General features: G+C 50.6%; 4 protein-coding genes across 4 annotated transcripts; 3 read left to right on the top strand and 1 right to left on the bottom strand.

Annotated features, from left to right (window-relative positions):
* Positions 1-1,218: 1,218 nt before the first annotated feature.
* Positions 1,219-2,022, top strand: PV06_05962 (uncharacterized protein; the record flags this gene model as incomplete). Its single annotated transcript, XM_016407019.1, has 3 exons — positions 1,219-1,264; positions 1,300-1,574; positions 1,633-2,022. The coding sequence occupies 3 exons, from the start codon at positions 1,219-1,221 to the stop codon at positions 2,020-2,022; spliced, it is 711 nt and encodes a 236-aa protein (XP_016262623.1).
* A 3,685-nt stretch (positions 2,023-5,707) lies between these two features.
* Positions 5,708-7,085, bottom strand: PV06_05961 (uncharacterized protein). The gene has a single exon (XM_016407018.1). It carries the CDS (start codon positions 6,989-6,991, stop codon positions 5,960-5,962), a length of 1,032 nt encoding a protein of 343 aa, XP_016262622.1. The 5' UTR covers positions 6,992-7,085; the 3' UTR covers positions 5,708-5,959.
* A 172-nt stretch (positions 7,086-7,257) lies between these two features.
* PV06_05960 (uncharacterized protein) lies at positions 7,258-10,944 on the top strand. Its single transcript, XM_016407017.1, has one exon. It carries the CDS (start codon positions 8,258-8,260, stop codon positions 10,454-10,456), a length of 2,199 nt encoding a protein of 732 aa, XP_016262621.1. The 5' UTR covers positions 7,258-8,257; the 3' UTR covers positions 10,457-10,944.
* Positions 10,945-11,351: 407 nt separating this feature from the next.
* Positions 11,352-12,873, top strand: PV06_05959 (uncharacterized protein; the record flags this gene model as incomplete). The annotated part of the gene is made up of 4 exons (XM_016407016.1): positions 11,352-11,921; positions 12,030-12,346; positions 12,415-12,688; positions 12,769-12,873. The coding sequence occupies 4 exons, from the start codon at positions 11,352-11,354 to the stop codon at positions 12,832-12,834; spliced, it is 1,227 nt and encodes a 408-aa protein (XP_016262620.1). The 3' UTR covers positions 12,835-12,873.
* Between the last annotated feature and the right edge of the window lie 491 nt (positions 12,874-13,364).

Genomic DNA, 13,364 nt, shown 5'->3' with positions numbered 1-13,364 from the left:
TGCTGGCTTTCTTGATCGCAGTCGAATCATCGAAGAGGCTCGAGTAATGTCTACATCGTCCTTCCGGATCCTGCTCGCCGACAAGTATGATACGGCTCCATGGAAGTCCAGCAAGGCGAGCAGCCTCTCGTGCAACTTGAAGACAAGTCACATGGGTGAGAAGACCTTTGGACTGAGAAGATTTCAGTTGCGACGCGAGTTCCGTTGTGGTGTACTGATTGTTGAATGGGCAGACAACACCACCGGCCCATTGTGTCCCGAAAGTTGCTGATGCTATCTCAGCACTATTAGGACTGAAGATGGCCATCACATCTCCCTTTTGCCAATTCCAATGGGACTTCAGTCCTTTCCCAAACTTTTCTGCTGTCTCGCAGATATGCCTGTATGTATGCTGTGTGCGAGTGGTAACATCGACCAGGATGACTGTCAAAGGTTAGCGTGAGGTCTGTCGTTTCCCGTTGATCGTCAACTGGGCACTCTCTACTCACCATGATCATCTGGGAACTCCCGGTCATTGCGATCAAAGAGGAATGAAAACAGGTCAACATCAGGTATCGATAACGGCGGGTAAGCAGAATCAAAGGGCATTGTTATAGGGTGCTCAAACAACAAGAAGCACTTTCACAGAACACCAAAGCTGGTACAATACCTTGGCCGTCGAGGCTGTGATGGGCGGCGGACATACACATGTCTATGGCTTGTATAGGGGCCTCCTCGACCATGATCGCCATCCCTGCTGTCATGTCTCTTGGTGGTCTTCGGCTCTCTGGAGTATCAGAGACCTCATTCCGGAATTGAAATGTCAGAAATACGTACGCAAGAGCGATGAGCGGACTTCCTGCGAGAAGGTCAGCGATACCAATCCACTGATGTTTGGGGGATTTTTTGATTAGTCGTGGACGGTCAACCTCGGTAGCCGATGGATTGCTTAGGGAGGGAATCCTCCAAAAGGGGTTGGTGGGTGCTCTGAATTGTATGGGGAATTCACAGTGGATCAGGATCACCTCGGCTCCATCGCGGTAGACGACAGAGAAATAAATATCAACGACTTACTCCGTAATTTAATTACACCGTATTGTGTACCTTGAATATATGTCAGAAACAATAATCAAAAACCATTTCATTGTAAGATTGAAGAATCACTGCTCATCAACAGCTCATCGTTTGATGTGAAGGACAGCCAATAAAGGGCATTTATTTGATCCGCAGTTCGCAAACATGGGCAAGTCGGAGGGAGGAAAGCTCAAAATATACATTGACTGTGGTATGTCTCTGACCGCCTTCGTCAACGTGCATAAGACTCGCCGAACATATACTCATTGAATGAAGTGTCGCCTTATTCCTGGTTCGGTTTCACCAACATCATCAAATTCCGTCCTCTCCTGAACGCTCATGGAGTATCGGTAGATATCATTCCGTTCTTCTTGGGAGGTGCTCGAGACGGCATTGGTAATCCATGGACGCCCACGCCAAAAGCCAAGCAGGCTTTCCAATCCCAAGATACACAGATGACTGGGGAGATTCTCGGGCTGGACGTTGTTCCTCCCAAAGTGTTCCCCATCTTGTCGCTTTTCGTGAGTTGTCCTTACCGATAGAATACATCCCGTCTCTCAAAGTGCTAACCATTCACAGCCAGTCCGAATTGCGACTTATGTGAAGGATCATTATCCTGCTGAAAAATTTGAAGCCACCTTCCCGGCCTTCAGCTCTGGTTATTGGAGCAAAGGCATCAATATCTCAACTCCAGAAGGCGTTATGCAGGCCTTGGAGGGCATCTTTCCCCAGGATGAAATCAAGGAGATCATGAAGAAGGCATTGTCTCCTGAAAACAAAAAGAAGGTCGTCGATGTCACCATGAACTCTGGTGCTTTTGGTGCTCCGTGGATTTCAGCCACCAATTCCAAGGGTGAGCGGAAAGATTGGTTTGGCAACGATCGTTGGGACCAAGTCTTTTATCATCTTCAGGTCCCTTACTCTCCTGTCAGTATCATTCCCCCAGGAGAAGAAAAGGCGAAGTTATAGAGGAGTAAGGAATGTTCCGATGTATGATGAGATGGGTAGGTGCATCCCGGTGTGGTAGAGGGTATTCCAGACTGTTGTAAGGTCGTCAAATCTCCCTACACCATCTTGTCATGATACTATTGTGCTCTTTCTTCTCGCTTGACACCCAGGACGATCAAATGCGGCGTGAGGGAGGATTGTGTCTAGCTAACGTGGCTCGATACAATCAGAAGGTGGTCTGGCGTTCAGCGTCGAGGAGCCATCGCCAAGGGGCAGGTAGGCAGGACGACCGTGCAGTTATGTGCCAGAAGATGACTCTGGACGCCCATCAAAGACAGAGAGAAGGATTTGCAGCATAGTATCGAAAAAACATGTCCTGTGAGGTTGTGACTATGGGAAGCATCAATGTGTGGGTCGTCATACCATATATCAACCGCCCCCAGGCAGTGTCGTCAGTCAGAACTTCTTCTGTCTCTGCCCTACTAAGGAACAAGCCTCTAGTTCTCTCTCTTTGCACATACTAACTTTCTTCTTTGTCAAGCCCTTGTCTGTTGTCCATCTATTTCTATCGTTGTCAGTACTTTCTTGCTTGATAGACGAGTAGAGACCTTCCTCACTCTTGTCCGACCCCGTCAAGTTCTCAGTACTGTCCAGCCAACACACGCAAGCAAACTTGCTTCGATATGGCTGCGAACTTGCCCAATACGTCAAAGGAGCCTCAAGGAAGCTCACGCATGGAGGCCAGACAGGAGATAGCCAAGCCATCGTGGGCATATCGACGACATAATCAACGTCTCGGCGGACAGACTTCAACCCACAACCATTTCACAACTATTGCCATGTCCTCAACTCCTTCTTATCAAATTCCTCCATCTTCATCAACACCTCGAGTCCGATTTACCATCCCAGAAACCACAATGTCTTCTCCTAGACCTCTTCGAGGCCCCCCTATCATGACTGAGACCACCTTGACTGTCGAAGAGTTGCCTGCAGACCAGACTCCTCAGGTCAGCGATATGGCACTCTGGGGAGACTCAACTCCATTCTATCAAGTCACAGTCACTGCTGCGTCTAATCTTGCAAGAAACCTCGTTCGTACCAGCCCAGTGTTTGGTCCTACCACCGGATCTGCTGCCGATGGCAACGCAAACAACACCGGTACCACTGATACCAATGATGGTGAAGAAAACGTGGCTACTCAAGCTGCTGCGGAAAGTCGTCGTTGGATTTCTACCGGTATCCTAGTTGCCATGATGAACATGATTGCCATCGGTATTGACAGCATGATCGGTGTCATGATGCCTACCATCCTCTACGACCTTGATGTCCTCGGCTTCGAATGGGTCTTTTCTGCTACCGCCACTGGCGCAGCTGCATGTGTCCTCTTCGCTGGTCAAATCTACACAATCTTCCCATTCAAGGTTGTTTACATTGCATTCACCACCATTGTCCTCTTCGGCACCATATCTGCGGGCTTCACACGCTACATGGGATACATGTATTTCGCAAGACTCGTCTTGGGAATAGGAATAGGTGGACAGCAACTTGGAGCCATTCTCTTTCTCGAACGAGGCAATACATTCATGGACAAGATTCGTCGAGACTTTTACCTCACTCTCAGCACCTCATTCGGCATGATCCTCGGTCCCATCTTTGGCGCCTTGTTCGTCCACAGTCGTAGCTTGTACGACTGGGCCTTTTACACCGCATTCATCCTCGGCACTCTGCTCTTTGTGGGTCTGGCATACCTTCTACCAAACAAGATCACCATTGTCGGCTCTGCACACTGGACCTACACTCACAGCATGGCTGGAGACCGTTACTACCGTCGCATGGATCAAGCAGGCATGGCTTTCAGCTCAGGCAGCATCTTGATCTTATTCATGACCCTCAACTGGGCTGGCACGTGGCTCCCTTGGTCCGATAGCAATGTCCACGCCTTGATGGGCTTGGGTTTCGGTCTTCTATTCCTCCTGATTGTGCAGCAATACTTCAAGATTCTGACGTCGTCCGTCATTCAGCTCTTCCCGACGCACTACCTCCGCAGCTTCAAGAAGACAGGATTGTTCATGGCCGTCTTTCTCACCGCAGGAATCATCCAAACCGTCTTGCCATACACCGCATTCTACCAGCTAGTCACGCAACCAGAGCCATCGGCGATTCCCACGGCATTTTATCTCTTCTTCAGCATGACGGCAGCTTTTGTGATCCCCACACTCGTCATTCACGTCCATCTCGGAGGTGGAATGGTCGAAAAGTACTCGGTCTGGCCGAGCTACTCGATCTGGACGCTGATTTCGTCCATCTTCATCCTCGTCGGCTCTGTCATCTTGTTCATCAACACGCCACGCATCTTTCCCTCTGGTCTCCCGCCGACCGTGGCTCGTCAGTTCGCGCTTGCGTGCATCGGTTTCTGGTCTTCAGTCGTCCTTCCCATCGCCAACCAGATCATGGACGTCTACCAGCCGCTCGCGGGCCAGCACCACCCGCTCCACAACCGCGTGTTTGTCCTCTTCGGGTTCTGGCTCGGCGCCGCCGTTGCCCTCACCGCTTCCGGCTCAATCTTCATGCAACACGGCACCACCGCGCTCCTGGACCTCCTGCGGAGCCCGCGCTCCGAGTTCCGGGACCACGCGGGCTATGAGGACGCACAGGTCCTCATGCTCGGCTACACCTTTGTGCGCGCGGGCACCGAGAGCATCTTCGCGCAGAGCATCGCGGAGCTCGAAAATACCTTTGCCCTCACCTTCGCCCCTGTCCTGGTCTTTGCCGGTTTGCTGTTCGTCCTCGCCGTCGCCATGGTCGTCAAGAAGAAGTGCGACGGCGGCCTGGGCGCCGTGCCCAAGGAGTGGGCCGTCCAGCCGGACGGTCCCCAGGACCATGAGCTCGTGCTGCGTGGCGGTGGCGCTGGTGCTAGCGGTGACGGCGCCCGTCCTCAACAGGGCGAGGCTGCCGTCGAAGCAGACGACTGGCCCTTGAGGGCTTAGTCTCTCTCGTTGGTCCCTGTGCGGGCCTCCCTTTCTGTGTGTGCCCCGTGTGTGGGCGGGTGGGTGCCTTTTGTGGCCGTTTGTTGTGTTGTTGTGTTGCTGGGGGGTGGCGGTGGTTGTGGTGGTGGCCCGGGGTGGGCTTTGTTGTGTTTTTTTCTTCTTTCTGTGTTTCTCCTCTCCCCCTAAAGGGGGAGAGGAGAGAAAAGAGTTTTCTCTTCTTTTATTTTTGCTTCTTTCGTGTCTTTTTTTTATGTGTTTTAGTTAGAAGTGGGTAGATCACTGGGATCTTACCCCTGAACCGTTCCTTTCCCGCGTGACTTTCGTTTTCAACCCTGACACCCAGCCGCTGTACCTGAGGTCATTGTCGTAGTTGGCCAACGGTAACTTGCAAACATTGATATCAAAACGGACACTGTGGCCAAAGTAGTTGTGGGTGTAGAAACGTTGATAACAGTTCAACACACCCGGGATGAAATGACCCAGCTGACGTGGATGTGGTGGACGACAGCGGGCCAAAGTACGCTTTGATAAGAGATCGTATTGTGTGTATGTACCTAGTAAACGACCAAGGTTCAATATACACCTCTAGCACAAGGACAACGATATAGACATGACGGATGACAAACGTGGAACATCTCTCTAGCAAAAGAGATATAGGAATACAGTAGTGTTTCACAATGAGGTCCGTCAAGTACTACACGTAGTGACACGCAGTACTTGGGGTTACTACCTGGGTAGGTAAACATCTAGAAATTAAAAAAGAATCTCGATTCTATGCCAGTATATTCCTTGCCTGTATTTCTACACTTGCCCAGTATTGATATCACACACGCCATTGCTCAAACGCTGAATGTGTGCGCCCAAAAAATGTCCTCTGCTACGCTACCTAGGTAGGTATACACAACCCACGCCGATCGTTCATGCTTTGTTGTTGTCCAGAAACGATACATCCCCAAGACCCCCGACCAAACTCAATCGACATCGTCGTCGTCATCATCATGATTCGATGTGTTTTCGTTTGCATCTCTAAAATCGTCGTCATCATCGCCATCATCAGTATCGACATTCGCCTCGCCTTGTTCCTTCTTGACTTGTTCTAATTCCTCACCGAAAAGCAGGGTGAACATGACAGAGGCATAAATTTCGTCCGTCGATTTATTCTTGAGAGTGTATCGTAATTCGTGAGTCTTTGCGTCTACGTATTTGATCACGTTTAGACTGAACCCGGGAAGTTTGAGTGAAAAGTCGTTGAAGTCGAGGTAGGGGTTTCCGAAATCCGACTGGAAAAGGCGTCCGGCTTCAAAAACAAACTTGTCTCGATTCGCCGGTGTCAAAAAGTATTTCTTGCGGGCCGCCGAGTCGGCTGGGATTCCGGTATCCTTGCGGACCTCCTCGCCTGAACCTTCGGCTCCTTCTTCGACGACGGTCTCGTGGAAGGACGTCGCGTTGGGTATCTTCCATGCGTTTGGAGCTTGTAATTGATCTTGCTCGACGACCTTGTCTCCAATGTGTAGGACGTTCCAACTGCTCAAGGCCGGACCGAAGAGGGACGGCTTGTCGGCGTACACGTCCCCCTCGAGACCGGGGTCGATCCACCACTTGACGAATTTGAATGCTTGGTTGAACCCGGGAGGGAGTCTGTCTCGTATGGGTCGATCGAAATCGTTTCCGAATATCAGATCTCCTCCTGGGATGTCCACTTTGGGTATGAACGAAAAGGATATCGAGTACTGGTCGCTGGAGTGCAGGGAGTGGTCAAAGTAAGGTGACGTCGTCGGGGAGTCGTTCGGGTAGCCCGTGAAATGTCGTATCCTGACGGCGAGAGAAAGAATGATGTGGTCGTTCTCGAAGGTGAGCGTCTCAGAGGCGTTGACGGGGACAAGTTGGTGGGTCGATGGGTCGTGTGACGGTCCTGCGGTCACACGCAGTCGGTATTGACTGTGGTGAGAACCCCGTGCGGGTGGTTCGTCGGAGGACGAGGTGGACGAGGGAGTCGAGGACATGATACGGATAGGCGATGCGACAGACTATCTATCGAATGGAAGCAATGAATGTTACCATAGAAGAGAAAGGGGGGTGGTGGTGGTGGTAGTGGTGGCCATAATATTTGATGTTTCTCGCCGTAGCAGAAAAAGTTTCTCGCAATATTGAATTCGTCACACCCAACAAAAAAATACGATGACATCACGCCAAATATAGATTTACAGAATGTGAGCACCGAGCAACAAGTGAATGCTTACCATCATGATTTGAGTATTCATTTATCTATGACGAATCGTCCTGATTCCATTCAATTGGACTTCAGGACTCAGTATGAGAATCCAATATTGTAATGAGTGGTCTGCAACTATCAATGTCCCCAATGGAATACTCAGTACATTACGCCAGCCAAACGGACTCCGTATCTGAGGCATGAACCTCAAAGATCCACTGAATTGTTACAGGTATAGGAATGTTCTTCCCGGTCCAAGGACATTTTGGTTGGGCCTCGATATGTGAATTATGAATACTCATCACAACCAGGGACTATGGCCTCCCATCATCTCATCTTTCTGTCATGGAAACCGAATATCAATATGGCCATGGATAAGACATGAGCAGCCATGCAGATAGATGCCCAACACCGGGCAATTTACGAGCACTCGTGTTACACGTGACAGCTGGCTGGTAGAAGATGACTATGTGCAAAGCTAACTGCCTCCACTAAATCTAGAGCAGTGATATGGAGCGGACTATCGTGTTCCATACAGTCTCAAGCAAGCATCAAAGGACCCTTTGTGTCCTAATTGAAGGGACAATCAGCAACTGACTCCACAGATGAGGCGCGGTGCACTCGGGGAAGCGATTAAGACATGGCTAAGTCATCCTCCGTGTCAGGCAACAGCAGCATTGGTAGCCAGCTAGGCCAGGGTAGGGCTATCCTCGCAGCACCCTCTTTGCCTCCCGGTCGAACAAGTGACAACATGGCATTGTTTTCTCAGGCAATCAATATCCAATGAATTTGGAACTTGAGCTGCGACACGAAACGCGACTTCACGCGTTTGGCGTGGCGTGGAGTTGGTGAAGCTCCCCGGTGTTAGAGCTAAACTGCTTCGGGAAATCTGTATTGGTATCGGCCTCATTTTCGGAGGCAACATAAACATTCGAGCCCTCACTGCCTCCACCGTCTTTGTGAGCTGTACTGCGTATAAAGTCTTGGGATCTTGAATCTTTAAACCTTTCTGATTCTTCCTCCATAAGCAGGTCATTCTCCAACCCTAACAGCAAACATGGAGACTCGTGGCTCAAAGCGCAAGAGTTCGGCTATTTCTCCACCAAAGCCGACAGGTGCTCCCAGTTACCAGACCACAACACCGCTGAAGAAGGGACCTCACAAGAAGTTACGGTTCTCCGACTCGGTACTTCTTGAAGGCTCTACTGGTCTGACTCCTGCTGTTGGCAAGGCCTCCCTGAAAACTCCCAAACTCAGACGAGCATCAACTCCAGCCGTCACAAGATATCAGGACCATGACGAAGTACAGTTTCAGCCGTACACAGATTGTCTTACTCCCAGAACAGTCAGACAGGTTAGGCGGCACGGTCTTAGCGAAACCATGAATCAGTACTATGCAGACCAGAAGACCAACAAGAAACTAGAACATCAGCTGGAACTCAGAAACAACGAAATCCAGAAGCTCAAGGCAGAACTGGCCGAAGCACAACACCGCAATGACCCTGCAGAGGAACTATGTTCCAGCCAGACTAGAATAAATGAGATGCAGGCTGAAATCGAACAACTTCAACAGAGTTTCAGCAATGCTGGAGACGACGATGACGCATTCCCCATTTTCGAAGATGAGACAGCCGCAGACGACAACCCGCAGTCAGATGCACTTGATCCGCTCATGGAGTCAGATCTTGAAAATGCACGTCGAGATAAACAGTCCCTCTTCACCTCAACCCGAAGTATATCTACCAACACCATTGCCTTTGAAGATTCGCCAGTCCGTCCAAGAATTCATCCCAACCTGCCAAGTCCACCTCGGGACGATCAAATTCTGTCGAAAGAGCTTGCGGCTGCAACGAATCGAGCCGAAGATGCAGAACTGGCTCTCAAGGCTCTTGATCTGGAGATCAAGAGCTTGGGCTTCTCCCCTCGTGCTTATGATGACGATCCTTCAGATTGTGTGGCAACTATCAAACAACATTTTCTCGATATGCGCCTTGAGCTTGAGAGAATAGTCCCTGGCGAAACAGTCGCTTCCTTTGAAAACGCTCTTCTCATACCGGAAGCTCTGGCGAAGCTCAAGAAGCTGGCTGATCGGGTTCGAGAACGTGAAGCTGAGCTCAAGTCCATGAGAGACGAACGTCGATGTCTCAAGGGTAACTTTGATCACGCAATCGTTCGAGCCCAGGAGGCCAGCAGTAGAATCAAAGAGCTCGAAGAGACGGTCGACAAGAACGCTGAAGAGATGCTCGATATCAGAATGAGATCTCAGGCTCTCGAGAGAGAAGCACGGGAGCACGAGGCCAACAACCAGCGTCTGATCGTCCAGATTGAAAGCTACCGCCTCGAGGTGAAAAAGATGGAGGAACTTTTCGAAAAGACAGAGGCAGAACATGCTGCCACTCTCCAAGAGATCCACGCTGCGACAACTCAAGAGATATCGGATATGGATGCCAAAGTCTCGGCCGAGACTCGGGGTCGTCGTGCGGCCGAAGAATCTGCGGTGGAACGGCTACGGAAAATCAACGACCTAGAATCAGCACTCGCCAGCGCCCGACAACAGGCTGACGTTGCGAAACAGCACCTCTCACGACTCGAACAGGAACTCGAGTCCTCCAGGTCCGCTCACACGAATTCCACCAAGACTCACGCAGAAGAAATCGGCGGACTGAACTCGCGCATCTCAAATCTCTCCACGGCACTGGCCTCGGCCGACGCGGAGATTGAGAAGCTCAAGCACCTCAATGTCAAGCTGGAGGATCGGTACAATGCCGAGATCCAACACGCCTCTCGCGTCGTGGATCACATGAGCGTCGAGTTCACGCGTGCCGTGGCCAAGGTCGCCGAGCAGAGAAAGGGTTACATTCGAGGCGCGACGGTCCGTCACGCCAACTGGCAAATCGAGAGTGACGATCTCGTATCCGATCCCATCCTACCCATGACCCCTGCGAGCGTCGTTCGGTTCTCCAGTCCAGAGTATGAACCCCTGTACAACGACGATGACGACCACGTTCCAGGCAGTGTCGAGATCGGAAGGGGCAAGGGAAAGAAGACCGGCGGCGCTGGCAGTAGACGCGGTATAGTGCCGGGGTTGGGCATCATGAAGAAGAAACCTCGACGGCGATACGATAGTGGAATCGGCATGGGTTCATTGAGCGAGGCCGAGGACGAGGCTGTCTCGAGCGATCCCATGACGCCTGAATTGAGTTCCGAATTTGATGTGGAGACTGAGGCTGACAACCGAATGATGGTGACGGGTTGAGCAGATGACAGATTGCGACGCCTGACGGGCACTCTTTTGTCTATTTTCCTTGTGTTTTTTTGGATTGATTGAAAGTTGCTCAATTTTGCATAGCGATGCGTGGACAGGTTGTTGGATTACAGACACGATTTTTTCTCTTTTGTGGCATGGACCTGCAAGGGATTGGGTACTCTAGGCATAACATGCGATCGATGTTGTGGGATGGTTTTGCGGCAAGGGGAAGTTTGTCTTTGAGCCTCAGCTGTGCCCGAGTTCAATCACAGGGTAGACGCGTGCCTACAGTAGGACAATCAAAGATCTCTTCCACGACTTTTTCCAGGACTGAGGGTCATTTGGCAACAGGAATCTTGACTACAGTAATACTCTCGTGAGCAAAAAAAGGACGCAAAGATCAACCCACAACTTAACATGAGCATCTTCCCCCTCGGCATTATCATCCCCAACTACCTTTACCAATGGATGATGTAGGTACCATATGACGGTCAGCCATCGTATTTCACAGCTCAGAACAATTTCTTCCCCATGGTCCCGGTAACGGAAGGAAAACTGTTCCACTTCCACACCACTTGTTCCACATCGAAGTCCACTGGAGGGGCCCCGCACTTTTTCTTCCTTTTCTGGGCGGATACCTACTAGGTGGTGTTGGGGAGTTTGAGAGGGGCTCTGATAAATAAATAAAAAATAGACAGAGCTGGCCAGTCTCATGATTCTTGGTTGTACACTGTACTGTAATTTTAAAATCACAAAAGTACGAATACTTGACCGAACACACAGCACCTTCTTTTCTTTTGTGTTGTGACTGAGAGAGAGCGCTCAAGGACGACAGAACTTGATCCTTTGAGACACACGAACTGAGCTCTCACTGAAGAGGCAAAAAGGGGGAGGAAGTTACAGGATGACCATCTCAAAAGTGATATGTGTGGGAGCCGGGCCCAGCGGTCTTCTTTTGGCGTTGATGCTGGCCAAGAACGGGGTCAACGTCGAACTCTTCGACGCCGACCGATCGGTCAGCCTGCAACCAAGGGCGGCGCACTACGCGCCTCCGGCCGTGGCGGAACTGAAAAGGGCGGGTGTCTACGACGACGTCTTCGCCGCGGGTTACATGCCGCGAGATTTCACGTGGCGGAAGATGGACAGAACACCGGTCGCGTCAATGTACTTTGATGTCATCACGCCCGAGGAGGACCGGATGGTGGTGTTGCCACTCGACCGGCTCTGCAAACTACTCTACGAGCACCTCGAGCGTCAGCCCAAGGCGAACGTGCGCTGGAACCACAAGGTGGTCGACATCGGGCAGGACGAAACCAAGGCTTGGGTCATCGTCGAGACGCCCGAAGGTCAACAAAGGCACGAGGCCGATTATATCGTCGGATGTGATGGGGCGAACAGTCAGGTCCGACGGTCGCTCTTTGGGGACATGAATTATCCCGGCGAGGCCCTGGATGCACAGATCATTGCCACGAATGTGAGTCTTTGCACATATGCCTGCGGCGCCCTCCGTGTGGAAGAACACGACGACGATGACGGTGTGATAAAAGATCCCTCTCTGGGCTGACACTGCTTTTATCAATAGGTATACTACGACTTTACCAAGTTCGGGTACTCGGATACCAATTACTTTATACACCCGACCAACTGGCACATGGTTGCAAAGATTACAAACGACGGTCTGTACAGAGTCAGTTATGCAGAAGTTGCAGGTCTCTCGACGGAAGAGTACCTCGCTCGACAACCGAGGAGGTACGAGGAACTTCTCCCTGGAAGTCCGAAGCCAGGAGAGTATAAAATCACCAATATCAGCCCGTACAAGATGCAGCAACGCTGCGCTCCGTCTTTCAGAGTGGGCAGATTCATTTTGGTCGCGGATGCCGCGCATTTGTGTAACCCTTTGTAAGTTTTGAGCCTTGGGGTATATACATCACGATTCGGAATGACGAGCTGATTTATGATTTCGTTAGTGGTGGATTGGGCCTCACAGGTGGTATCGCAGATGTTGGAAGTCTGTTTGACTGTCTTAATGGCATCGACAAAGGCCTTGCAACCGATAAGATCCTGGATAAATATGCCGAAATTCGCAAGAAGATTTGGGAGGAAGTGACCAATCCATCGTCGAGGGAGAACTTCAAGCGACTTTCTGATCAAGATCCCGAAACAGCAGGAGAGAAGGACCCATTGTTTGTGTTGTGCCACAAGGCTGAGAAGGATAAAGCATTGGCTCGAGAACTGTGCCTGGTAAGTGTTTGGCTTCCCTTTGCATGTTCTTTAACTTTGACAATATCGCGTTGTTGCTAACAAGGTTCGATTGTTTGTAGGGGTTGAATATTTTGAGACACGATTTTACTCAGTATTATGACAAGGATGCTTCAAAGAGCACGTAGTTAGTACAGAGTTCTGATATGAGAAGTCGTCGATAGGAGAATGATATCGAGATGAGATTGTCCATCCTCGTGAATTGTTTAGGTGTTGACTTGCTTCCCTCAAGTGTCTCCCCCGCATCATTATTAATCCGATCCCGTGCACCGTGCATCAGTATATACTTTTTTAATCTTCACCATCACGTTACCTAGCCTGACCTTCGGCCTTCCAACCACCAAATATCAACTCTACCCTGCGTCTCGCGTCCTGCTTAATCTTGAACAAACTCTGCACGCCATGCTCACACCTACAAACCATCTCTATCGCCGATTCTCATCTAAAGATGGGCAAAGTATCACAACATCAGCGACCTACCAGCAAACACTGCCCGGAGTGTGACCGCGTCTTTTCCAAAGTTGAACATCTCGACCGCCACCTGCGAACGCGTAATGCCGCGCCCTTTAGCCGCTTGCTAGAATTCTTTTGCTGATATCCTACAGATACTGGCGAGCGACCTTACGAATGCTCGGTCTGTGGAAAGCGCTATGCAAGA

This window comes from Exophiala oligosperma, assembly GCF_000835515.1.
Source record: "Exophiala oligosperma strain CBS 72588 unplaced genomic scaffold supercont1.5, whole genome shotgun sequence".
NCBI classification, from domain to species: domain Eukaryota; kingdom Fungi; phylum Ascomycota; class Eurotiomycetes; order Chaetothyriales; family Herpotrichiellaceae; genus Exophiala; species Exophiala oligosperma.
Note: the sequence above shows the minus strand (reverse complement) of the source record. Positions and strands in the feature narration are given on the sequence as shown.

Coding starts and splice junctions, on each gene's coding strand:
- PV06_05960 (XM_016407017.1), top strand. CDS start 8,258: ATGGAGACTCGTGGCTCAAAGCGCAAGAGTTCGGCTATTTCTCCACCA.
- PV06_05961 (XM_016407018.1), bottom strand. CDS start 6,991: ATGTCCTCGACTCCCTCGTCCACCTCGTCCTCCGACGAACCACCCGCA.